This window comes from Diabrotica virgifera, chromosome 6 (assembly GCF_917563875.1).
Source record: "Diabrotica virgifera virgifera chromosome 6, PGI_DIABVI_V3a".
NCBI classification, from domain to species: Eukaryota; Metazoa; Arthropoda; class Insecta; order Coleoptera; family Chrysomelidae; genus Diabrotica; species Diabrotica virgifera.
Window position 1 is genome coordinate 235,412,177 of NC_065448.1, and position 26,155 is coordinate 235,438,331.

At 31.9% G+C, this 26,155-nt stretch overlaps 1 protein-coding gene across 2 annotated transcripts; it reads right to left on the reverse strand.

The window, feature by feature from the left end:
- Positions 1 to 670: 670 nt before the first annotated feature.
- On the reverse strand, positions 671 to 23,994 carry LOC126887329 (retinol dehydrogenase 13-like). 2 transcript variants are annotated; one of them, XM_050654782.1, is made up of 4 exons: positions 23,654 to 23,994; positions 15,345 to 15,707; positions 11,339 to 11,464; positions 671 to 814 (listed from the first exon to the last, which is right to left on the reverse strand). In XM_050654782.1, the coding sequence occupies exons 1-4, from the start codon at positions 23,772 to 23,774 to the stop codon at positions 735 to 737; spliced, it is 690 nt and encodes a 229-aa protein (XP_050510739.1). In that variant the 5' UTR covers positions 23,775 to 23,994; the 3' UTR covers positions 671 to 734. The 2 variants fall into 2 exon arrangements, with proteins under 2 accessions (XP_050510739.1, XP_050510738.1); XM_050654781.1 differs by lacking the exon at positions 671 to 814 and adding an exon at positions 3,831 to 4,237.
- Positions 23,995 to 26,155: the final 2,161 nt, after the last annotated feature.

Here is a 26,155-nt window from a genome sequence, read left to right on the forward strand (position 1 = left end):
GAGCCCCTAGAGATTTTACTTAGGTACGTCATGACCTACTTATTCCCAAATTTTGGTGCACTATCTCGATCATGAGCGTCATAAAAAAATAATAAAATCCGCGACTTTGACCCCTTATACCTACCCTCGGCCCCAACTCTGGTTTCCGGCCGTTGGTGAAAGTCATGTACACAACTAATTCAACATATCCCGGTATAGTTTTTTCATATTACTTATCACGCACAAAATCCGCTCCCAGCTCTTAGACTATTAAGGAAGATTGGAATGATACTCTACATGTCATCAGCTTCATTGTCAGAAAAAACGCTTATTGCCTACAAGGCAAATTACAAATCTGTCTAGCAGGTAATAAGAAAAATATGTTAATGCAAAATAAACACACTTATCTAAGACAAAACAAAAATTATAAATTTATTCAAATAATTATCGAGATAGGAGTACAATTTATTACAACTGGGCGGAAGATAACAATATAAAAAATCTTAAAATAAATCATTCTTTGAATCCAAACCAACAAGTTTTAAACTCATATCCCACAATTCTTCCGCTAATTTTTCATTTCTGACAATTTTTCATGGCATGGTTGGTTTGCACTCTGCGTAATATAGCCCAGTCTCGTTACTGCACTTTTCGTCTACTGAGCAGTATATCGAAGTTTGTGCCCCTTGGACAGGACTCTTGTAGAACATCGTGGCAACACTTGCCCAAATGTAGTAAAGACCAGAAAAGTAAGCTTAGTCTAGGTATCTTGCGGCTTCAGTTTTTACAACTCCGGGATGAACCGAATATACTGATATGCCATTTACATTGTGTTCTAAAAAAAATTTTTTTTTAATGAAAATGACACCGCAAACATCTTATGGAAAATATCACTCAATGCGATAAAATTTACATGAATAGATTCATCTCGAAATTACAATAATTTCATATCAGTACGCCAACTGTGAATTTTGATTAATAACGGCGCAAATTGTACTTAAAGTTTATCGAAATCACATTTTTGAAGTCCATAAAACTGTCATTCATAAAAACTTTTAGTTTAGTACATATTGAAACAGCTTAACCGTGAGCTAAGCCGGTTAGAGGAACTATATACTTTGGTACGACTTACCAAATTATACCTACTTTATTATCTATACTATAATAGTCCAGAGTAATAAGGATTTTCTCGGGACACTGAAAGATCCAGGTAGCTGACTACTTTTTTAGTTATTGTAGACCTATAGGAAGAAAACATATTTATTTCCTGTCTAGAGTACCTACGCGTCCGTTTTTTATTTATTAACAATTTAGTGCAAAAATCGCGATTTTTTCGATTTTTTGCACTCCATTCAAAAGCTAAATAGTTGACATAAAATTACAAAATTCAGTTTTTTAGAACATTGAAAAACCTTCAAAATGCCGATTTTTGAAAGTTAAAAAGTTAATTTGTTGCTACGCAAACTGCAAAATAATGAAAATCGTTATTTGTTAATACCTTTTACTAAAACTACCTTAAAACTTTAGTGTTTCACCCAAAGTTGGGAATTGGCATACTTAACAAACTTTCAAAATTTGAGATCGATCCATTAATTAGTTTAAAAGTTATTCTATTTGTTTATCCCAGAGACCTTTATTTTGCAATAAGATAAGACAGAAAATAATGAAGATAGGGCAATTCTGAGTATGCCAAATAAAAGTAGAAGAGTAATAGTATCAAAATGTATTAAAAAAAAAAAGATAAAAAAATATATAATATTGTCAAAAATCCTAATGCCAAATTTTTGAAATTTTGTAGTTTGTAAACATTTAGAATAACTTTAAAAATGCTGTCCGTAGAAACAATTTTCTATATATTCGAAAAGATAGTATTTTAACACGAACTTTCAAATAAAAAAATTTAGCCTGGGTTCATTTGGGACAAAGTTAGCCATATGTTTTTTTTTTAATTCACAGCTAATTTGTTTATAATAATTAAGAAATCTCATTAATACCATTTTAAAGAATGGGATTTGTATTTTTTTTTAATTTGCACAAACATTGTACCTTCACAGCACCCTCCTCGATTTTTCAAAAATGTAGTTCAAACGATTACTAGTGGGAACCTACAAATCCACCGAGTTAAAATACCGAAAAAGCAATTTCAAACGAATATAATTTCCTATATCACCGGATCAACTCAATGGATTTTGATCTTTCTTTTTTTAATTTGTATGTAATTTCTACGTACATTACAAATATGCAATTTGTTTATAAATTGATTAATTAATAAATAGTCTAATTTGTTTAAACAATCCTTGAAAAAATATTTTATTTACAAAAATCTATTTTTTTAATCATAGTATCATTAATGATCATTGAAAAGTGAAAGTACACTTGAATAAATAAATGATTTTTATTAGATAATTATTTATTGAAGATAATTTATTTATTAAAGTATACCTTAACTTTTTCTATGATTAATAACGATAGCATGATTAAAATCATAGATTTTTGGGAAAAAATTATTTTTTTCAAAAATTGTTTAAACAAATTAGACTGTTTGTTAATTAATAAATGTCTAGACAAATTGCATATTTGTAATGTACAGAAAATTACATACAAAATGATAGTAGATTTAAGTTGCCTTTTTTAGTTTTTGAACTCGTGCATTTCCCAGCTCCCCCTTTACTTACCACGACTAGTCACCAATTGAACTTTATTTTTAAAAATTCGTGTAAAATACTAGCTTTTCTAGTATGTAAAATGATTTTTTCTACGGACAATATTTTTAAAGTTATTCTAAATGTTTATAAACTACAAAATTTCACAAATTTGCCATTATAATTTTTGACTATACAGTAGAACGTCAATAATCCGGATTAATTGGGACCGGACCCCATCCGGATTATCAAATTATCCGGATTATCGAAATTACCTCAAAAAAAGGCCAGTATACACATTAAAGTACAACAAACGTTTTAAAATTTTATGTTTTCTTTTGTACAGTAAAGTGTCTAGAGGAGAAATTAATCAAAACATTTTTTTTATGTTTAAACACTGTATTGTAATTAATTTATAATAGCACCATGTGTACAGTAAAAACATCAGACACTATTTGGGCTTTTAAAAAAATGTGTAAAATATTTTTGAACTGCGGTAGAGGTTCGTTTTTCGCAGCGAAGTTCTTAATTTATTTTAAAAGGATCGGATATTTTTGCTAGATACAAATCCGGATTATTGACGGTCCGGATTTTTGACGTCCGGATTATCGACGTTCTACTGTATTAGATAATTTTTTATCTTTTTTAAGTACGTTTTGATAGCATCAGTTTTCTACTTTTATTTTGGCATACGCAGAATTGACCTACATATCTTCATTATTTGCTGTCTTATGTTATTGCAAAATAAAGGTCTCTGGGATAAACAATTAGAATCACTCTTAAACTAATTAATGAATCGGTCTCAAATTATAAGTGTTTGTTAAGTACCCCAATACCCAACTTTGGGTGAAACACTAAAGTTCTAAGGTAGTTTTTAGTTATTAACAACTAACGATTTTCACTTATTTTGCAGTTTGCGTAGCAACAAATTAACTTTTTAACTTTCAAAAATCGGAATTTTGAAGATTTTTTAATGTTCTAAAAAATTAAATTTTGCAATTTTATCTCAACTAAATTGTTAATAATTAAAAAACGGACGCGAACTCTAGGCAGGAAACAGGTAGGTTTTCTTCCTATAGGTCTAAAATAACTAAAAAAAATAGTCAGCTACCTGGATCTGTGTCCTGAACATGGTCTATTTCTAGCTTATTGCCCTGGAGTATAAGATAAGAGTAAGATTCTGCCTCAGTTGATACAAAATAAACACACTTAAACAAAAATATTAAATTTAATCAAATAATTATTGAGATAACAGTACAATTTATAACAACTGGACGGAAGATAAGATAAAAAATCTTAAAATAAATCATTCTTTGAATCCAAACCAACAAGTTTTAAACTCATATCCCACAATTCTTCCGCTAATTTTTCATTTCGGGCAATTTTTGATGGCCTCGTTGGTTTGCACTCTGCGTAATATAGCCCAGTCTCGTTTCTACAATTTTCGTCTACTGAGCAGTATATTGAAGTTTGAGCACCTTGGATGGGACTCTTGTAAAACATCATGGCAACACTTGTCCAAATGAAGTAAAGACCAGAATCCAGATATCTTGCGGCATCAGTTTTGACAGCACCGGGATGGACCGAATATACTGTTATGCCATTTATATTGTGTTCTAAAAAAAATTGTTTTAAATAAAAAGCATGCCGCACACACCTTATGGAAAATATCACTCAAATGCAATAAAATTTACATGAATAGCTTCATCTCTAAATTACAATAATTTCATATCAGTAAGCAAGCTGTGAATTTTGATTAATAACGGAGCAAATTGTAATTAAAGTTTATGGAAATCACATTTTTGAAGTCCATAAAACTGTCATTTATAAATACTATTAGTTTAGTACATATTGAAACAGCTTAACCCAACGTGATCTAAGCCGATTAGCGGAACTATATATTTTGGTACGACTTACCAAATTATACCTACTTTATTATCTATACCTACTATAAGATAAGAGTAAGATTCTGCCTCAGTTGATACAAAATAAAAACACTTAACAAAAATATTAAATTTAATCAAATAATTATTGAGATTACAGTACAATTTATAACTGGACGGAAGATAACATCATAAAAAATCTGGTTGGTTGGTTTGCACTCTGCGTAATATAGTTCTGTCTCGTTTCTGCACTTTTCGTCCACTGAGCACTTGTAAAGAATGTTGAAGGGTTGGTATACAATTAACCCTTATAGTCCTTATTTAAATAATTACTGCTTCATCTGCTACAACATAATTTATTTACAAGTCTTTGAAGTGTATTATAAACAATAACATTATATCAGCCAAACCATTTCGCAATTCTACGTACAATAATATAATTATAACGATAACGATGATCCGTATCATCGGGCGTTCACTTATATACATGATGAACTCCCGCAACCTCACGCTCGGCCTTGGTCAAGGGCGAACGATGAATGATATATGTTTTTCTTTGAATAACACATCTTTTGTACAGGGTGATATTATAATACCACACCTCCCCGTTTTGTTAAAATTACATATTTTTAAAATGTGATGCTCCTCTTTCCCTTTTACAAAAAATGTTTATGGTTACCTAATACTATTTTGAAAAATTAAATTTCCTAACTATGCTAACTAACTGTAACATGGTACATTTCAGATCAATCAATTTTTCCCTAAACATGTATATTCTTTTTCCTATTTTACACAAAAGTTCATATTTTCCCTATACTAAAACTGGTATTTTATAACCTATTACTAGTTCACGTACTTTCACGTCGTGTCTTTTCGTCCTTTTTTTTTCGTTCACTAATTCACTTCATCAAAACAGTGTCCACAGTGAATGAAATTGATCCTAACTTTTAAATAGTCTTTTAGTGCCTATAAGCCGTAACTAATCTAATTGTAATAAAATCTCGACTTTAATACTTCCTAAGCTAAGCTAAATATTACCTAAACTTCTATTAAATGGTATATAAAAAAGAATTTAACGTTACTTTACTATTTCATCTTATTATTTCAGTCTTATTTTGATTTATTTATATACGCCTTACTAACTTTAAAATATTGTACCTATAATAGAAATGTAATCTCTCTAAAACTTTTAATATGTGTCTCTAAAAAAACTTCTAATAACTCTCTTGTACCTATAATAAAGATTTAATCTCTCTAAGAACTTCACTTTTTGTGTCCCTTTGCTTACTATCTACTAACACTATTGTAAGATATTGTCTATCCTTAATTCAAACACTTCCATTTTCCACGAAAATTTAACCTGAATTCATTATATACATTTAAAAATAAGTTATTTATAGTTTACGTTACTTTAGAGAAAAAAATTTCAACTTTAATTCTTAGACAAAAATTCAATGATTAGCTACTTATTTGCTTAGTATCTTCTTAATTTTGCTTGTTTATTTTGGCATTTTTTATGTTTCTTCTTTCATTTTTCCCACATATTTTATTAAAAATTCTCTTTTTTTCTCTTCTTCTTCTTGTCTGGTACTATAACTATATTTCTTCATTTTTCTCCACATAATAACACTTCTACAGTGTACATAATTCATCTTCATATAACAATCATTTGTCATTTAATCATCAATATATCATTTCATAATATAACATCATAATAATCACTTCCTTTACTTATCCCTCAATGCCTACGTTCGACTAATCAAAGTGGCTTTACTCGAGAGAAAAGTTCCAATTCTTCTACATATTCCATATAACAATCATAATACTCAATACTAGCCACGAAACCTCTACAATCTACCTTAACAGAAGCGGGTATAACATCGTTGGCTAGATCAAATTCTTTTACAAATTTCACAATCTCAATCCCTTGCTTTGAGGCCGTTGTTTATTCACGAATAATCATGAATAAAATAGGTACTCTCAAAACACAGAGTGGGTCTCTAATAAGCTTTCAAGCTTCTATAAATCACTTAGTACCTTCCTAATTTGACAAGAGCAGTGGGTTTCTTATTGTCTCTAGTTGCCTCATAATATTTAGGTTATAATATTGTTAGTTATTCTTCTTATCTATATAGTTCTCCAGATTCCTTATCTCGACTCTTCAGGTCGGTTCGTTAAAAATATATCTCTTGCTTATAGCAATGTTTGTCTTAAAGCTCTTATATCAACGTATGTCATCACTAATCATTATTCATTAAAAAAATATCATTTATATATCATTAGTCACACAAAAATTATTAATTCAGGTTCATATCATACAAAATTTAACACAAAATCGATTAAAATGTACCTATAGAATCAATAAATATCAATAATAAATACAACTGGCTAATAAAAATTCAATAATAGTATACATATTCGACAAAAATTCAATAAAAAAATAGCATATGCAAAACTTACATAAAAATATTCAAAATAAGTTTATATCTCAAAATTCGATAGACATTTTTGAAAAAAATTCGATATTCCATAAAATATTCAAAAATAACCGTACTAAAAATCGAAATCGGATAGAGATTTTTCAAATAAATTCAATAAAGATTCAAAATTCAATAAAAATTCAAGAATAGCATATATAATAAACTTCTATAAAAATATTCAATTCAAAAATCACTTCATATTTCAAAATTTATAGATATTCTTAAAAAAAAATCGATACTTCATAAATTATTCAAAAATCAGCAAAGATAAATATTCAATTTTCAATAAAAATATAAAAACGAGGGAAGCATTTTCAATAAAGATAGACTACTTACATTTTAACACTTTTGTCTTTTTTTCACTGGGTTCTCTGCATCTTCGTCCTGGTCCATCTTCGCCGTCTCCGTTTCCAATTTTTGTCGCCCATTTTCAGAAGATTCTCCCAATTAATTTACAGGAGCGCCATGTAAAGAATGTTGAAGGGTTGGTATACAATTAACCCTTATAGTCCTTATTTAAATAATTACTGCTTCATCTGCTACAACATAATTTATTTACAAGTCTTTGAAGTGTATTATAAACAATAACATTATATCAGCCAAACCATTTCGCAATTCTACGTACAATAATATAATTATAACGATAACGATGATCCGTATCATCGGGCGTTCACTTATATACATGATGAACTCCCGCAACCTCACGCTCGGCCTTGGTCAAGGGCAAACGATGAATGATATATGTTTTTCTTTGAATAACACATCTTTTGTACAGGGTGATATTATAATACCACACACTGATCAGTATATTGAAGTTTGCGCACCTTGTACGGGACTCTTTGAAATATCGTGGCAACACTTGTCCAAATGAAGTGAAGACCACGAAAATACGCCTCGTCCAGATACCTTGTGGCTTCGGTTTTGACAGCTCTGGGATGAACCGAATATACTGTTATACCCACTGGCGAAGCGTCCATGTAACCACTGTTACCATTGGTAACAGTTAAAAATTTTGCAAATAAATATTTTATGACGATGAATAATTCCATTTATCTATATTTTTACCAATAGAAATATATTATTATATTATGTGTTAATAATACCTAATTCAGTAAATAGCCAACTACTCGTAGACACACGAAAATATTGGCGAGTTTATGTGACTCAGTTGCACTTTATTATATTCTGTTACCAGTCTCATTTGTGGTTACAATGAATGATTATCTCGCTGTCGCTCGGGCGGCTCGGAACCGGCTAGTGTCTGAAAATTTTAAAGGAGCGACGGGCGTAAGCGCGCTGTATATACCAGTAGGGCTGTTACCAGATTTAAATTTGGTTACAGTACCTATAAAAAGTGTGCGTGCAGTTCACCAAGGATGAGTGTCGCTGCGTAATCGATCAACTACTTGAAAAGTAATTCTGATTGAAGAAAAAAAATGAGATTATTGAAATTGAAAGACCTGTTTTAAACAATTTAAAAAAGGAGCAAATTAGCAAATATTGCTAAACAGAATGAGTTTGTTAAAAAAAATAGATAGGTATATCCTTAGCTCACTTATAATAGGTACATTATGTTTTTTGGCCAAACAAGAATTAGCGTTTCATGGTCATTTTGAGGGCGACGACTCTGACATTCAAGGCAATTACAGGGAATTGTTTTAACATTAATTGCCAAAAAAGATCAAAAATGTTGCCAACATTTAGAAACATCAACTGTTTTTTCGAGAGTTTCAAGTGATATACAAAATGATATTATTGAAGCTATATATATACATTTAGCCATATTTTCATTTTTTTAAATAAGATTTTTTGCATCTGGTTTTGGTAACACTTTAGAAAAAGTCACGCGTCGCCACTGGCTATACCATTTATATTGTTTTCTGTAAAAAATTTGTTTTAAATAAAAAGGACACCGCACATATCTTACGGCAAATACAATGTCACTTAAATGCAATAAAATTTAAATGACTACATTCTTCTCGAAATTACGATCATTTCATATCAGTGCGCCAACTCTAAATTTTGATTAATAACGGCATAAATTGTAATTAAAGTTTATGGAAATCACATTTTTTATAATTATGGAATTATAAAGTCCATAATTTATAAGTACTATTAGTTTAGTAGCTATTGAAAACACCTTAACCCAGCGTGAGTTAAGCAGATTAAGGAACTATATACTTTGGTACTACTGGCCAAATTATACCTACTTTATTATCTATAAGATAAGAGTACGCCTCTGCCTTAATACTTACAGAAAGATTTATAAAGTGCCGATTCATAATATTTATTTTCTTTCTCTAACCCATGTACATTTACATTTGATTTTAGATTTATCATCAAGAGTCCTTAATGATTTATTCCTACTTTGAAATAATTATTCCTATTCAATATATCCCTATATTTTCAATATTATTAATTTTGCTATTAGGATTGAAAACTAACTTCATCTTTCAATTGCTAGATGACGCTAGTCACCTAATACCTTCACTTTGGTTGCAATTGGTGGGAGAGACTCTCGACGCTAGTCAATTAGGGTATGGATAACAGTGCCTACGTTTTTTCCGATGAGGCTCCAATAAGAGCCGAAAATCGCGATTCAGAGGACTGGACTGCGCTCCGTATTCTAATTGAAAAGTAAGATTGTTTTGCCTTCGCATTGCAACTGAATAAAAATGGTATACATTTTTATTTTATAGTCGTATTACTCCGTAGAGTAACCGTTGGAACTTTACTGAGCTGCAGACGGGGGATGTGAATTGCATAGTGTAGAATTCCTTCCCTTTGTCTTCACTGCAGCATCCATTTGGCTTGCAAATTGTAGAAGCCTTGGAGGTGTCACCAGGGAAATATACCAATAAGTTTTCAATTTAAAAATCTTTTAGTAATATTTTTAATATTTTCAATAATATTAATTTTGCTATTAGGATTGAAAACTAACTTCATCCTTCAATTGCCAGATGACGCTAGTCACCTAATACCTTCACTTTGGTTGCAATTGGTGGGAGAGACTCTCGACGCTAGTCAATTAGGGTATGGATAACAGTGTCTACGTTCTTTCCGATGAGGCTCCAATAAGAGCCGAAAATCGCGATTGAGAGGACTGGACTGCGCTCCGTATTCTAATTGAAAAGTAAGATTGTTTTGCCTTCGCATTGCAACTGAATGAAAATGGTATACATTTTTATTTTATTCCTATTCAATTATTTGTTCTCCTAAACTGTTATCTATTATACACATTTTTTCTTTTAAAGGAATTGTGTAAATGCAATAACATAATCTCACATTTATACAGTGTGTCTGCTTCTTGGAACAATATGGGGAACTTTTTTGTTATTAATTTTACGAAAAAAGTTATTCTTCATAAAAAGTTCTGCATGGTCTAAAACCTGAGATGCAACCAGCAGATATTAAATTTTATCAATCTTATACGAGATATACCAATAAATATGAATTTCGCCCAAGAGTAAAGTATCTACCTTCATCTTTCAGAATATCCAACATTCTTATTATGAAAAGTTGTTCGGAATTAAAAAACTATGTTTAATACGCAATTACAACCTTCTAATATAGAAAAAAGAATGTTTCTCAAATTACGGATACCTGGCATCATTTTTGTTTATTGCAAACCCTTTTATGATTAATTTTACGAAAAAAAATGATTCTTCATAAAAAGCTCTGCATGGTCTAAACTAAAAGCTAAGATACAATCATCATAGGTATCAAGTTTTATCCATCTTATATTTAAAAAAAAATACGAGGTATGTAAAAAATTTGAATTCTGCTCAAGAGTAAAGTAACTTTATGTCACAATATCGAAAATTGTTATTACGAAAAGTTGTTTGGAATGAAAAAAATGTTTTAATATGCAATTACACCCTTCTAATTAAAAAAAAAAACAAGTTTTTCTCAAATTACCGATACCGAATATAATTTTTATTTATTACACATATGATAATTCTTCCTTTATTAATTTTACGAAAAAAATTTATTCTTCATAAAAAGCTCTGCAATGTTTAAAACCATATTTTTTATTGCCACGGTATTATCTGCGATTTAATAAACATTTAGTTGTTGGTAATGTTATAGTTAATATACACTGTGTTTAGTATTTGATTAGATATACCCCAATGAAGAAAGCGCTAAAATTGGCAACACTGCTTATGAGGATGAGTTGTATTGCCACTGTAGAATGACGCATGACTGAATGAATATGAATCGACGCGAATCAGTAGGTACATAATTAGGTAGGCAGCGGGAAAGCAATGTTGCCATTTACAGTGCGCATATCTAATAAATTAAAAACTAAACAGTCTGCATCTCTATGCTATAAAGAAGAAAACAATAACTTTACCTTTAAGCTTTCGAGCCAATTCTTGAGTAAACAAAATGTTGCACACTTTGCTCTCGTTGTAAGCATTTATGCTGCCATATTTTCTCTTTTCGCATTTCATATCGGATAAATCTAAATTCCATACGGCTAAGAAATAAAATGATTTAACTATAATTTTTTTAATAAAAACGGATCCAAGAGGATCCATTAACAGATATCGAAACAGGGACCTAACAGGGAAGGACAAGGAAAGGGAAAAATGATAGCACAATGGGCCTTTTGGAGAAGACGTGATAAATGATAATGGAGAAAGACTAATTGAACTGTGGTGCAAACTGAACAACCTGAAAACTACGAACGGCTTTTTCAGACATAAGTATTACATACATAAATACATGTAAAAGCATTAGAAGCAAAAAAAATTAGAAGCATTAAAATTGGGGTGCTTCCAATGAATATGTTCTTAAAATGATCAATTTAGATCATCTGCTTCTAAGCATTATAAAGATGGAAAAAACAGATTACTTCGGCCACGTAATTAGAAGACCTAAATATCACCTACTTCGCCTTATAGTACAAGGAAAAGTGGAGGGGAAAAGTGTGATGTTAGTCAATGGTGTGGTTCCACAGAAAAGAATTATTTCGTGTTGCAACCGATAGAGAAAGGTTTCAGACAATAATTGTAAACATGTTGATGTTCAACGTCTGAATACGCACTCAGCTAATGAAGTAGAAGACGGTTAGGAAAGTAGATGAGAGAGTTATTAATATTCAAATAATCCAACGTAAAAATATATCTAGAAGTGTAATAGAAACCGAATGGGAAACAAAGAAGTAAAAAAACGCAGACGACGCAATGTTGATAGCCCAAGATGAAGATAGCCTACAAAGATTAGTCCACAGATTTCACATAGGTAAGAGCAAAAGAATTCAATGTGATAATTTCATCTCAGAAAACTAAAACAATAGTAATCAGTAAAGAACCAATCAGATGTAAAATAGAAATTTATGGCATTAGTATTGAACAAGTAATGGAAATAAAATAGCTACGAAGACCTGAACAAAGAAGTGAGATAACAAGGACAATAAGCAGATAGACTGGCAGGATACCTTAATAATAACACAATATTAACCGACATATTAACACAAAGATAAAGTCAAGAATTTATTAAAGCAGTGTAAGACCAATAATGACATATGCATCAGAAACAAGACTCGATACGTCCACAACACAAAGACTACTAGAAACAGAAGAAATAGGAGTACAGGAAATACGCTTATAATCAGTGGTTCTCAACCTGGGGGGCGCGCCTCCTTTGTATTTTGTATTTCGTATATTTATTTTATTTAGAAATATTTCTTTATTTAAACGTGATTACAATCGTTTTACTCAAACACACAACCTGAGTTAGACACGACAGTCTTGTGTATGGCAACATCGTAGGAGCGCAAAATATATTTACCAACACTGTATTGCAAGCACTCCTGGCTCCAGTTCAGTGACTCCGTCTCACGCGTCAGTCTCAGTCGACAGCATCTGTGTGCTGTTTGTAGTAATCAGTGTAATCGTTATTTAATAACGGAGTAATTGTTTGTGAATTATTTAATAATGTTGTGTAACAGTTTTGAAAATGGCTAAGTCACTTCCAAAGAAAAGATTGTATTCAGACGATTATATCAAGTATAGTTTTACCTTTATGGAGAAAAACGGCAGTCATTTACCTCAGTGTGTCAACTGCCATTATGTTCTTAGTAATGATGCAATGCGCCCCGGACGTTTGGAACGGCATCTAATTACAAACCATTCTTCTTTGAAATATAAAGGCCCAGAATTTTTTATTGCCAAAAAAAAGCAGCCTAAAACGTATGAAACTTGAGTCTATTGCAAATTTTCGTGTTGAAAATGAGAATGGAAGCATCATACAAAATAGCACTTTTGATAGTTAAAGACAAGAAACCACATACTATTGGTGAGTCACTAATTAAACCTTGTTTACTTACTGCTTGTAGTACCGTACTTAGTGAAGATAGCTGTAAGAAAGTAGAAAAAATTTCTCTCTCAAACGGCACAGTAAAACGTAGACTTGATGACATGGTTCTGGATTTGAAAAATCAACTATTGCAAAAATTAAAAGGTTCACCGTTTTTTTCTTTGCAGTGTGACAAAACAACTGATATTTCAAAGCATGCATAGTGGACAACTGTCGATTTATTGACAGAAAACGGTTCCTGGAGGAAATATTGTTTTCAACATCTCTTAGACAACAACTAAAGCCATTAAAGACATATTTTCTGCTCTTGAAGATTTTTAGTAATCAATGAACTTCCATGGGAGAAAGTAATGTACTGATGGGGCCCAAGCCATGACAGGATGTCAATCTGGATTTATGGAATTGACAAGAAAGAAGAACCCTAGGATAATTGGTTTTCACTGCATTATTCACAGACAAGCTTTAGCTAGTCAGACTTTACCTGAACCTCTCAACGTCACATTAAACTTAGCAATTAAAATAGTTAACCACATCAAATCCAGCGCATTAAACACTAGGCTCTTTCAGGCACTATTCCAAGAACTGAATAATGATCAGGAAACCCTCCTGTTTCACACATAAGTCCGGTGGTTATCCAAAGGAAATATGCTTGCAAGATTATTCAATTTAAAGTCAGAAGTTGAAATTTTGTTAATGACTTCAAAACAAGAAGATCTTCACAGAAGATTTACAGAGGATAAAAATATCTTTTACTTGGCTTATTTGTCTGACTTTTTTGAGACACTTAATGTCCTGAATCTAAAGCTTCAAGGCCGTAAAAGCCTCTTAAACACTTATGATGCAATTAAGGGGTTTATAGAAAAAATATTGCTTTGGCAACGCTGCCTTCACAGTTCCAACCCAAACTTTTTCTCTTTTCCTAAACTGAACGACCTCCTCGATGATATTCAAACCCTTGCACTACATCTAGTTTCGGATTTGAAAGACGTCATATCACGGCATTTGGAAGAACTGAAAAATCAAATTCGAAAGTACTTTCCAGATGTTAGCTCGGAAAACTGGGAATTTAAGCTGACAAGAGATCCTTTTCATATCGAAGTTGACATTCTTCCAGTTAACCTTCAAGAGCAGGCAATTGACCTAAAATGTGATTCACAAGCAAAAGCAGATTTTGCAAACATGGACTTGGAAGAATTTTGGTTAACCTACTTTCCTGTTTACCCAGAAGTGGCTTTAGTATCTGCGAAGTTATTAGTCCAGTTTTCATCCACATATCTTTGCGAATCTGGTTTTTCTGCTTTGGCGTATATAAAATCAAAATACCGTTCAATGCTGGACGTTGAAAGTGACTTGAGGTGTGCTCTGACACAGTTTCAACCGAATATCGAAAAACTTGTCCCTCTCATTGAAAGTGCAAAAACACGCATATAAGACTTTCAACTTTATATGCGTATTTGATTTTTTGATTATTCTTTTTCTTAAATAAATAAACAATGTTAAGTTTAATGAGACATCAAATAAACTTTCGTATTTAAATATATCTGGATTTTTATTTTGCATTCCAGCTTTTTCTAACATAGAGTTAGCATCGTCAGTTTCACAATTTCACTGTTCTAACTTAAACCAATTATTGACTGGAGGGGAGGCGTGAGCTATCTTCAGTGTTCAAAGGGGGCGCCAGTGCTAAAAGGTTGAGAACCGCTGCGCTAATAGATCAAAAGAGGAGTGAAGACTTTTAAAGAATATGTAACGTACAGTGGTACAGTGTATAAACAAATGGACACTAAATAGAAAAAAGAATTAAATAACTACATAAGCAGCACGGGGGAGATACGCGTGATCAAAAAAGCAAGAGATAAATCACCAATCGTCAGAAGAAGTATCGGCCGACTGCACATAAGATGGAGTGACACACTTTCATATAGAGCTATCAATCTGCGAATTAACCAGAAGAATTGTTTATAAAGCGGAAGAAGAAGAAGAAATGTAAAGAAGGAAAATAAAGGCAAATATAACGATGTTAATACTGTACTTACCACTATGTAAACTGGATGCAACTGTCACTATTCTTGCTGGGGTACTTTTCTTAAGTAAAGGCATCAACAGTAAAGTAAACAAGAAGTGTCCCAAATGATTAACCTGAAAAGTTGTCTCGTTGCCATCTTCGGTAAGCGCAAAAGGAACTGCAAATACTCCTGCATTATTCACCAATATGTTGATTTCTTTTTCGGTTTCCAACAGCTTTGCAGCGCAATCTCTTACAGACTTCAATCGAGATAAATCCAGCTCTATTGCTTTTAGTTGTCCTACATTCTTTTCCCATACACATTGTGTCTTTATTTCTTTAATAGCTTCATTTGCTTTAGAAACACTCCTACATGCCAAGATAACTGTAGCACCTGTAAGTGAAGCATTCGTTAAAATCAATCGAGAAGAAGTTTCCTTATTTAAAGCACTGTTTACTACTACCACTGTTTTAGTCTGTTTTACTCTGTTATAGACAACAGAGGAAATATTTTTAATAAATCATCCCAAATGTTGGCATATGCAGATGACGTGGACCTAGTTACCCGCACAACACGCAAGCTAGAAGAAATGTATACCACCTTCTCAAATGCCTCAAAAATATGGGCCTGCAACTAAACGAGGAGAAAACTACGATGATGGCATCAACATCCAACAATAGAGCCAGAAACATCGGTCACCAATTCACGGTTGATAACTCTACCTTTGAAGTGGTGGAGAAATTCACATACTTAGGCTCCCTGATCACCAAGGAGAACGTCATGTCAGAAGAAATCAAGCGAAGGATAATCCTAGCAAACAAATGCTATTTTGGACTGATCAGACATATGAGAAGCAAAAACAAAAATAACCGTATACAAAACTCTTATACAACCAGTGTTGGCATATGGATCGGAGGTATGGACCATCTCCAATGCAGATGAAAACCTTCTGTTTATTTTTGAACGAAGGATCCTGAGAGGAATATTTGGTGGAATCTGTGAAAATTATGTTTGGAGGAGGTACAACTACGAGGTATACCATAGATATAAACAAAAATTTGGTGGTAAAGACGTAGTATCTCTTATAAGAATAGGAAGACTAAGATGGGCAGGATATCTAGCAAGATCACAGCAGAACAACCCCCCTAGAAGAATCCTTATGTCACAACCTGTGGGAAGTAGAAACAGGGGTAGGATGGAAGAAAAGTAGGCGCAGTAATCTGGCAACGGTTGGCAATGGATAAGACTGACTGGCGTAATAGACTTGGTAAGGTCGAGGCTCTTTCATAAGACTGTAGCACCATTGATGATGATGATTAAAGCTCGGATTTATAGGCAACAAAATTTGAAGAAAAAGGCGCCTATATAGGCAAAGATTTTTATTAAAAAAGGCAGGAATATTAACATTTAGGCAAAATATAGGCAATAAAGGAATATAACTTATTATTTATAGCCACTTAAAATTTTATCATTAATAGAAACAACTAAATGTTTTTCAATATTTTCGGTCTGAAAACTATGTCTTCGATCACTTAAAATTAATTTGTACATTGAAAACGACCGTTCGACATCGACAGATGTAATGGGAGCATATTTCAGAGCGGATAATAAGTCTGGCATAATTTGTAATTCCTCGGAAAATGTCCCATTCAAAACTTTAGCAACATTAGATAAAAACGAAAAACCTTCATTCTTGTCGAAAACATATTTCTTTTTTTTTTTAATTAATTGACCGTTACTTACAGGTGCCGATTTAATTTTCGTCTTTAAATTATCTATTAATTTTACTGACTCACATAAATTTATCTCTTGTTTTTCTAATAAGGTAATTGTGGTAACTATTAATTTATAATTGTCATTGATATAAGCGAGTTCCTGTTTCAATTTGGGATTTTTTAATATTTTTTTGCTTCTCGAATGGCTTCGGAAATATTATCATCAAATTCTGACATAACTAATTCTATTTCATTGCAGTGTTCAAAGTAAAAAAAATGCTTCGAGCCAGGTTCCCAACCTTGTAATTACTGGTTTAGGTGACAAAGGGACACCGGGAAGTCTTTCTTTATATATTTGCACCCTCAACGGAGCCTTTACAAAAACTTTTTTCATAAAATTTATAAAATTATTTACCAACGGAAACAGATTTCTTATTTCTTCAGCAATTCTATTTACCCCGTGGGCTACACAAGTGCAATGAATTAAATTAGGATAAAAAATCTTTAAATTAACAGCAGCTTTTAACATATATGCCGCAGCATCTGAAAGCATTAAAACTATGTTATTCACTGGTATAGGGTTGGGTAAAAAGAGGTTTGTTAAACTATCTTGTATAAATCGACTTATTGTTAAATTGTTTGTTTTGTTCAATTCTTTAACGGCAACTAAATAAGGTTTTCTCGCAAAGTTTTCGTTCAAAATTCCAATCATTAAATTAGCTATATACCTGCCGCATACATCTGTCGTTTCATCCACGATAATATACAAAAAATTGTCCTCTAACTCCCGCTTAATTTTTGAAATACATTCCACATAACATTTTTCCACAGTATGTTTTCTCAATGTACTCTCGTACGGTAAGGATTTATTAAGATATTTTTAGAAAAAGCATTTAAAACTAGGGTTATTAATTTTATATAGAGGAATGTTGGATGCAATCATCACCTGGCATAAATCAAATTTAAATGCGTCTTCCTCCTTTTTTTTGAACTGCTTAAACTATCCCGCAGAGATATTTGGGCTAACTTAGAGGAATTTAATTTTTACAAATTACGTTTATGAAGTGGGGTTCCACAATGCTGGTCAATAAAGTACTTTTTTCTACTTGAAATCTGAGAATTTAAAAAAAAATAATTAGAATTCTAAAACCGCTTTAGAATTTAGTTATATTGTGGGACGAGAAAAAAAGAGAAAAAATAAAACTTACCGATTTGCCGCATGGTTTACAAAATGCTCCATCTCCTTCTAGAGAAAGTTCCGGATAAGGTGCTATCAATAGCCTTAATTGAGATGTCATCTTTTCACACAAATGTCTAAAACGTTTTAAAACGTGTTCTTTGCTTTTCGGTATACGCAACAAAACTAAACTAGGATATAGCAATTTGTGACTAAACTCTGATACAGTAACCGACTATACAACTGAAAATTTTTTGCTCAATTAGAAATCCAATGAAATCAATTAATTTGTGGTCATCTGATTGAATACAACCAATAAAACCAACATTATACTGAAAACAGATCCCATGGGCTGTTTTCACTTAATCATGTAGCTATGGATACCTACATTTCGTTTCATTTCGATTTTGACATTTCAAATATTCAATATTTCAAAATGTCACGATTTGGTTGTAATACTGATGAGAATATTAATGAAATTATCGAACCAAATATACCAAAGAATACTGTTTACAGTAAAAAATTTTCTATCCGAATAACCCTCGAACATTGATAAATGCTCAAAAATTTTTTAACAACTTTCTCAAGCTTGTTGCTTACAGGCAACAGACCTCCGCCTACGGCGTCGGTCTGTTTCCAAGCAACAAGCTTTCGAGATCTGTTATAAAAATTTTTCGAACAATTATCAATGTCCTTGGGTTATTACTACTGATAATAAACTAATAAAGCTTAGGGATTTCCAAATAGTTAACCCTCAAGTCTCGATCAGGTACATTTTCCTAGAAATCTGTTATATAAACAAACCATTGATATTTTATTATTGACCCAAAATTTTATTATACAGGGTAGCGAGAAAGTATGGAAACACGGTGATTTCTCGGAAACTGCTCTAACGATTTTTATAAATTTTGGTAGGTAGGGATGTCTTAATGCGGCCGATATTATAGTGGTAATTACATTATTGTCAAACCTTTCGTTTTTCTGGAAATCTAATGAACTTTCTATTTTAAATGGAACACCCTATATATTTTTTGCGTTTTTAAGACCTTAAGAAATACTGATTATTTTTCATATTATGTTCCCTATAACTAAATGCCACAATTTCGGAGTTATTGCTACATTTATTAAAACAATTTTTTTTAACAAATTATACAAATTTATTTTTTTGGACCGGGTAGATATTATTTTAGGTTCTTTGGGTCATTGGGAACAAAAAAGGTTTTTTGTAATTTTCCTCAAAAGTTAATTGTTTCCGAGTTATAAACAATTTAAAACTGAAAAAAAATCGAAAAATGACGATTTTCTGGGTTCAAAAACATAAGTAAAAAATGTTATTTTTTAAACTATGAAGTACCTAAATTCAAGTTCAAACCTTATTTTATCAGATGCCGATAAGTGATTTGGTCTTATTTCATTCTAAAACATTATTTTTTAGTTGTTAATGCAGCCCGATAGCCCGTCGACTCATATGAGCTTTATTAACAATTAAAAAAAAAACAATGTTTTAGAATAAAATATGCCAAAAATTCTTATAGGGATTTGATAGAAAAAGGTTTGAGCTTAAATTTAGGTACTTCGTAATTTTAAAAATGATTTTTTTACTTGTGTTTTTGAACCTTGAAAATCGTTATTTTTCGATTTTTTTCAGTTTTAAATTGTTTATTTATTCGGAAACAATTAACTTTTGAGGAAAATTACAAAAGACCTGTTTTGTTCCCAATGATCCAAAGATCCTAAAATAATGTCTACCTGGGCCGAAAAAATTGATTTTTATAAATTATTGTTAAATTTTTTTTTTTTTAATAAATGTAGCAATAATTCCGAAATTATGGCATTTAAATATAGGGAACATAACATGAAAAATAATAAGTATTTCTTAAGGACTTTAAAACGCAAAAAATATACAGGATGTTCCATTTAAAATAAGAAAGTTCATTAGATTTCCAGAAAAACGAAAGATTTGACAACAATGTAATTACCACTATAATATCGGCCGCATTAGGACGTCCCTATCCACCAAAATTTATAAAAATCTTTCGAGCGGTTTCCGAGAAATAACCGTGCTTCCATACTTTCTCGCTACCCTGTAGAATGGTTTAGTAATAGAATAATATCATGGGTAGTACCATGAAATTTTAAAAAAGGCACAAATAGGCGGAATTTACGAAAAAAGGCAAGTGAGTAGTACCTCAATACCAGAGTTAAAAAATATCTATGAAGATGGCATTGATCCCCATAGCTTAGAAGTAGTCGAGTCCCTGCTCGAAGAGGGAACCATGGCACCCTTTTAGCATGTGTTCCACTTTATCTATCAATATCGACTTGTAGTCATAAAATTTTAATATATTATATTATGTAAACCATATACGATGAGGTTAACACTATTTACAGTGTGCTAGTTTCAAACTACTCGGAAGGATGCACTGAAGATGTTCTGTATAGAACGAAAACGTTTTGTAATCCATGACATTTTATAGTTTTAAATAAACGATTTTATTCCAGAATACATCTCGAAGTTTTTACTTCTGTATTGGTTTTTTAAACTATGGTATACAGCCAACTATTGGGATTTCCCATTGATTTTTTGTTATATATAGCTCCAACAAGCAGTGCCGGTTTAACCTAACTTCGGGCCCTGGGCGCTGAATATTTAGGGGCCCCCTTACTTGCTATTCGTTGTCAGATTTTTTTACAAGAAAACACATTCATGTATTTATACCCCTAAAATCCATACACAATTTTTAGCAAACAAGAAGAATAGCAAACGTAAAAATATTACAAAAAATACATTTAAAAATGTATAAGAAAAAACAGAAAGTTGCACAAAACAACACATGGCAAACAAAAAAATATATTCTAAAAAATACATATCACAAAAATTAGATCACTTTTTTGCTTGATTAGGCATTTTAGCAATCTGTCAGATGATACTATCACAATTCAGTTGCTCCAGGTCTTCGTTTTCTATAATACAATAGTGATATGCGTCTATGATTTTCTTGACCCAAATTTGGCGTTAAATTTATTTTTATTCTTTTTAAAGCCGAAAAAGACCTCTCGTCTGATGCATTAGAAGTTGGTATCGTGAAATTAATTTGCAGTAAAGGTAAAATATTAGGAAATGTTACCTTTAGGTACAATATTTACATCCTGGATGATACCAAATTTTATAAATGTTTATTTAACTTCTGGCATAATGTTATAGAATGGGTAATTTCATTATGCAAGTTCTCTTTGGTTTCATCATCATATTTTTTTATATTTCACATATAAAGTATTAATTGACGTTTTGACTGCTTCTTTATCTAGCGTAGAAAATCATCTAACAGCTGATGTAACATCTTTGTAGCATATATCCTAGTCTTCGCAAAAAAAATATTTTTGGCTTCTAGTTCAATTTCGCTTGACATATTTCTTACGTCTCTAACAAATCTCAAAATAGATGCCATTATTTCTACTCCAATGGACACGTTTAAGTCCACAGTTTCTTCACGTTCACGTATTGCTTTTGCATTAACTCGTTCCAAAGTTTTTGTCCAAATCAGTGTCAATAGAGCTGTCTCAAAGATTTTATTCTGCATTGTCTTGGCTTCATTTTTAATTGCTAATTTTTCGTCTCTGTTATTGCTTAACTGGAAAATATAAGTTTGATGGATCCCTAGTTTTTAACTAAAGCATTTACAGCGTCAAAAGTTTCTACAAGCTTTGATTTCATTACTTTAAAAAATTAATTGCAAAGGGCATCGCACACATCTTATGGAAAATATAATGTCACTCAAATTCAATAAAATTTATACCAATAGATTCGTTTTAAATTAACGATCAAATCTTATCATTGCGCCAACTCTCTATTTTCAAAAATAAGAGCAGAAATTGATATAAATAAATCTGAAATCAAATGGGTAGGTACATAAGTTAGAGAGAGAAAAAATATTTTAAAATACCCAGATTTTCGGTACTCCATAAATCAGCGGATTAGTTTCACTAATCCGCTTAGGCCCAGCGGGATTTAAGCTGTTATGAATAGCACTCAGAGCAATAATGATTGTAAACTAACATTTTATGGACTCCAAAAATGTGATTTCGATAAACTTGAGACAGATAGCTAACTGAACCTTTTCAGTTATTCGCATTCCTTTATAAATGCTCAGCTAAGAAGTAGTCAAATTTAGCCAAGTATACAAGATAACTGTAATTTCCTTTATGACGACTCGTTTAACCCTCATTGCATCAATGGAAAGCTAGTCCTTGAGAAGCAAGTCATTTAGTAGTGACAACAACTCTTCTTAGGACGTTTATCCAATAGTTAGCTTCGCATTTTACTTGCTCTTCCAGGACAGCGTCTATAACTCCAATCAATGATGATCTTGTTATTAATGTAACCATAGAGTTCAGATGAAATTTACTTTCTTCGTGAGATTTTAGCAAAATATTCAAATGTTTCCAGTTGGTCCATCCAAACTCAGTTAAACTATTTTTTCAATTGAAAATAATTTGCACGGGTAACAATAAACAGCTTTAACACTTGCGCCGTATATTAGCTAATCTCTCTTTTCTCTGCCTCCATTGGGCTTTCCTCTATAAAAGTTGCTTTTATTTAATCTTCTATAATAAGCGTTTTCTCCATCTTCAAACATGTTTTTATAAGGTTCTAAGAAATCACTTTTTGGTTTAAAAGTTTCGACCATTTCGAAAGACCAATTCAAAATCGCAGGTATTTCGTCGTTTTTTTTTTCTATTTTGGAAAATACGTAGATTATTTAGCGGACTTTACTTTTTTATTAGTAAAAGGAACGGGTCTGTACGGGCCCCTGGGCGCCCGCCCCAAGCGCCCAGTGCATAAACCGGCACTGCCAACAAGGGTGGGTTTAAGGGTTGAAATAATATGATAGTATATTTTAAAGCATAAAACAATCATTATGTAAATAATAAGAACCAAATGTTGACAATATTAAAGTTTAAAATATTATTTTATAATTTTATACAATTAGGGGTAGTTTTCACCCTTTAAAAACTAAAAGCGTACAACGGCTCAATATAGAAAATTAACTAGAGGGTCTAATGAGCCTAATCCCAAATTTTTGTACAACTCGATGCTGGACGAAAAAATTGCAAGGTTTTGCCGTTTTTTCAGCTTCATTTCCTCGACTATATTCGTATATTGTTCCCGCGAATGAATATGCCTACAAATTTTAATTAATTTGCATTGAAGAAAAGGCAGTCAAATTAACGTTTAAAGATTTTATCCAAACGATTGAACTAAAGAAAACCGTTTAAACATAGCTTTGTATTTTATATTGGTTAATATTTTATTAGGTAGGTACTTATGTCTAGACGCAGATCCTCTCTGAAAACAATCGTGTCCTTGACCGTTACTCGTCGTATATCAACTTTATATTATTTATACATACAATATAAATATATTTTAAAATCTAACTATATCTTACCTCTTAGATATAAATCTCTGGCAGTTTCCTTTCCAATCCCGCAATTTGCTCCAGTAATAACTGCAGTTTTACCGTCCAATCTCACGTCAGAGTCACATTTTGTCGTAAATATCTGCCCCATTGTTATAAAAAATTATAAATTTAATACTAATTCACTACTTAACTAACTAAACAACGCTTATAATAATTACCGGCATACAAGTACATTGAATGACAAAAGGTTCGATAAAAACAAAACTTCAGCTTATCAAACAACAACGTTTGATAACAATTTGTTAAAGTTAGTGTTAAAGTACGTCCAAACGGGTTTATTCAACAGCGACTTAGTATTCCAAAGATTACAAATTCTTTCTTTACCCACGATCAGTAAATATTATGCGATCGTCATTAGCGCGCTTCATAAAAAATGTATCGAATCATTAGTACAGGTGAAAATGGTAAAAACTTCAAGAAAAAGTAAATACAATTGTTAAAATAGGACGGTTAAAATCTATACATAATATGTATAACATCAGTTTATAGCATCCTGCGCCTTCCGGTTCCTGTTTTCTAGCCGAGTTGATCTGTCCAATCTCCTGGTCATAGATCTCTCTCAGCCATTGCTTTCTGGTTTCCACTTATCTAGGTAGTCTTCGGTCTGCCCCTTTTCCTTCTTTTCGAGGGTTGCCATTCCATTATCAGCTTTGGAAGTCGATGTTCCTCCATTCTTTGTACATATCCATAAGTACCAACAAAGTTGTTTTTGTTGGATTTATTCTTCTTCTATTATGTTTGTTTTCCTTTTCATATCTCGTACTCGTTCATTCGTTACGTATGAGACTCTAGAGATGCAGGCCGACCTTCGCCAGAAGTCCATTTACAATGCGAGCAACTTCTGTTTTGTTCGCTTATTCAGTTGCCAGGTTTCACATCCATACAGTACCACACTTTTACAGATGCCATTATATAGCTGTTTTCTTTTAAAATATTGAATGGGTTGCATATGTGAGTCCATATTAAATGTAGTAATGAAACAAAGACTTACTCACAATCATGTAATTATACTTTGACGACCGGTTTCGATCTCTACATTATTCAGATCATCTTCAGGTCGGCGTTACAAGTAGTTTAATGCTACAATTAAAGAAAACCAGAGTTAGAACATTGTCTGGTTGCACAAATGTTAATAGAAAGCTAAATTCGAAAACATTTTTTGAAATAAAGTTGATGGATTCGACCGTTACTTGATGGAAGTTCATTTTATCTCACAATAAAACACTGAAAAACCTTTGTTTTTCTATACTTCCACAAAATTTATTACAACTATGTTATTACTACAGCTGTTTCGGCAAAGTGCCTTTCTCAAGTGAGAAAGGCACTTGAGAAAGGCACTTTGCCGAAACAGCTGTAGTAATAACATAGTTGTAATAAATTTTGTGGAAGTATAGAAAAACAAACGTTTTTCAGTGTTTTATTGTGAGATGAAATAAAGTTTTGCAACTGTTGACATTTCAGAAATGCGATACATACAAATGCACACTCATGAGTAACAGATACTCATAAGCATGCATAAGCAAATGGATGTATGCAGTTTATGAATATTTGTTGAAAAAGTTAAAAAATAAATTTTTTTAAAAAATTAAAAAATTAAAAAACTAATTAAAATATTAATCAAAATTAAATATGCTTCCAAAATTCAAAAAATAATAATAATAGATAGTAATATTGCTCTGATCTACTTACATGCCGTTACAAGGGATGCGTTGCCACTTAGTTGTTAACATGTTAATACGTCCAACTTATGCTAATAGGTTAGCTGGGAGAGAAATAGGGCAAACAGACATGTTACGTAGGTCAAAACACAGTAAATTTTTTGAAATTTGAATGGATCCTGAAGGAAAATGCGTGCTGTGAAACAAAGGATGTTGTGTTAGACAGGAGAAAGACAATGCTCGAGTGGATGTGTTTTAAATGTAGCTAAGTTTGAAATCACTTTATTGTAGACTCTTGTACTATTGTGATGTTCTTTGCTCGTTGATCGCAAAACATCAACGAGCAAAGACCATGACATTAGTACAAGAGTCTACAATAAAGTGATTTCAAACTTAGCTACATTTAAAACACATCCACTCGAGCATTGTCTTTCTCCTGTCTAACACAACATCCTTTGTTTCACAGCACGCATCTTCCTTCAGGATCCATTCAAATTTCAAAAAATTTACTGTGTTTTGACCTACGTAACATGTCTGTTTGCCCTATTCCTCTCCCAGCTAACCTATTAGCATAAGTTGGACGTATTAACATGTTAACAACTAAGTGGCAACGCATCCCTTGTAACGGCATGTAAGTAGATCAGAGCAATATTACTATCTATTATTATTATTTTTTGAATTTTGGAAGCACATTTAATTTTGATTAATATTTTATTTAGTTTTTTAACTTTTTAATTTTTTAAAAAATTTTATTTTTTAACTTTTTCAACAAATATTCATAAACTGCATACATCCATTTGCTTATGCATGC

Coding starts and splice junctions, on each gene's coding strand:
- LOC126887329 (XM_050654781.1), bottom strand. CDS start 23,774: ATGGGGCAGATATTTACGACAAAATGTGACTCTGACGTGAGATTGGAC. Junction 15,708..23,653: donor CAGAGATTTATATCTAAGAG/GTAAGATATAGT, acceptor CTTCACTTACAG/GTGCTACAGTTATCTTGGCA. Junction 4,238..11,338: donor ATTGGCTCGAAAGCTTAAAG/GTAAAGTTATTG, acceptor AATTTTTTTTAG/AACACAATATAAATGGCATA.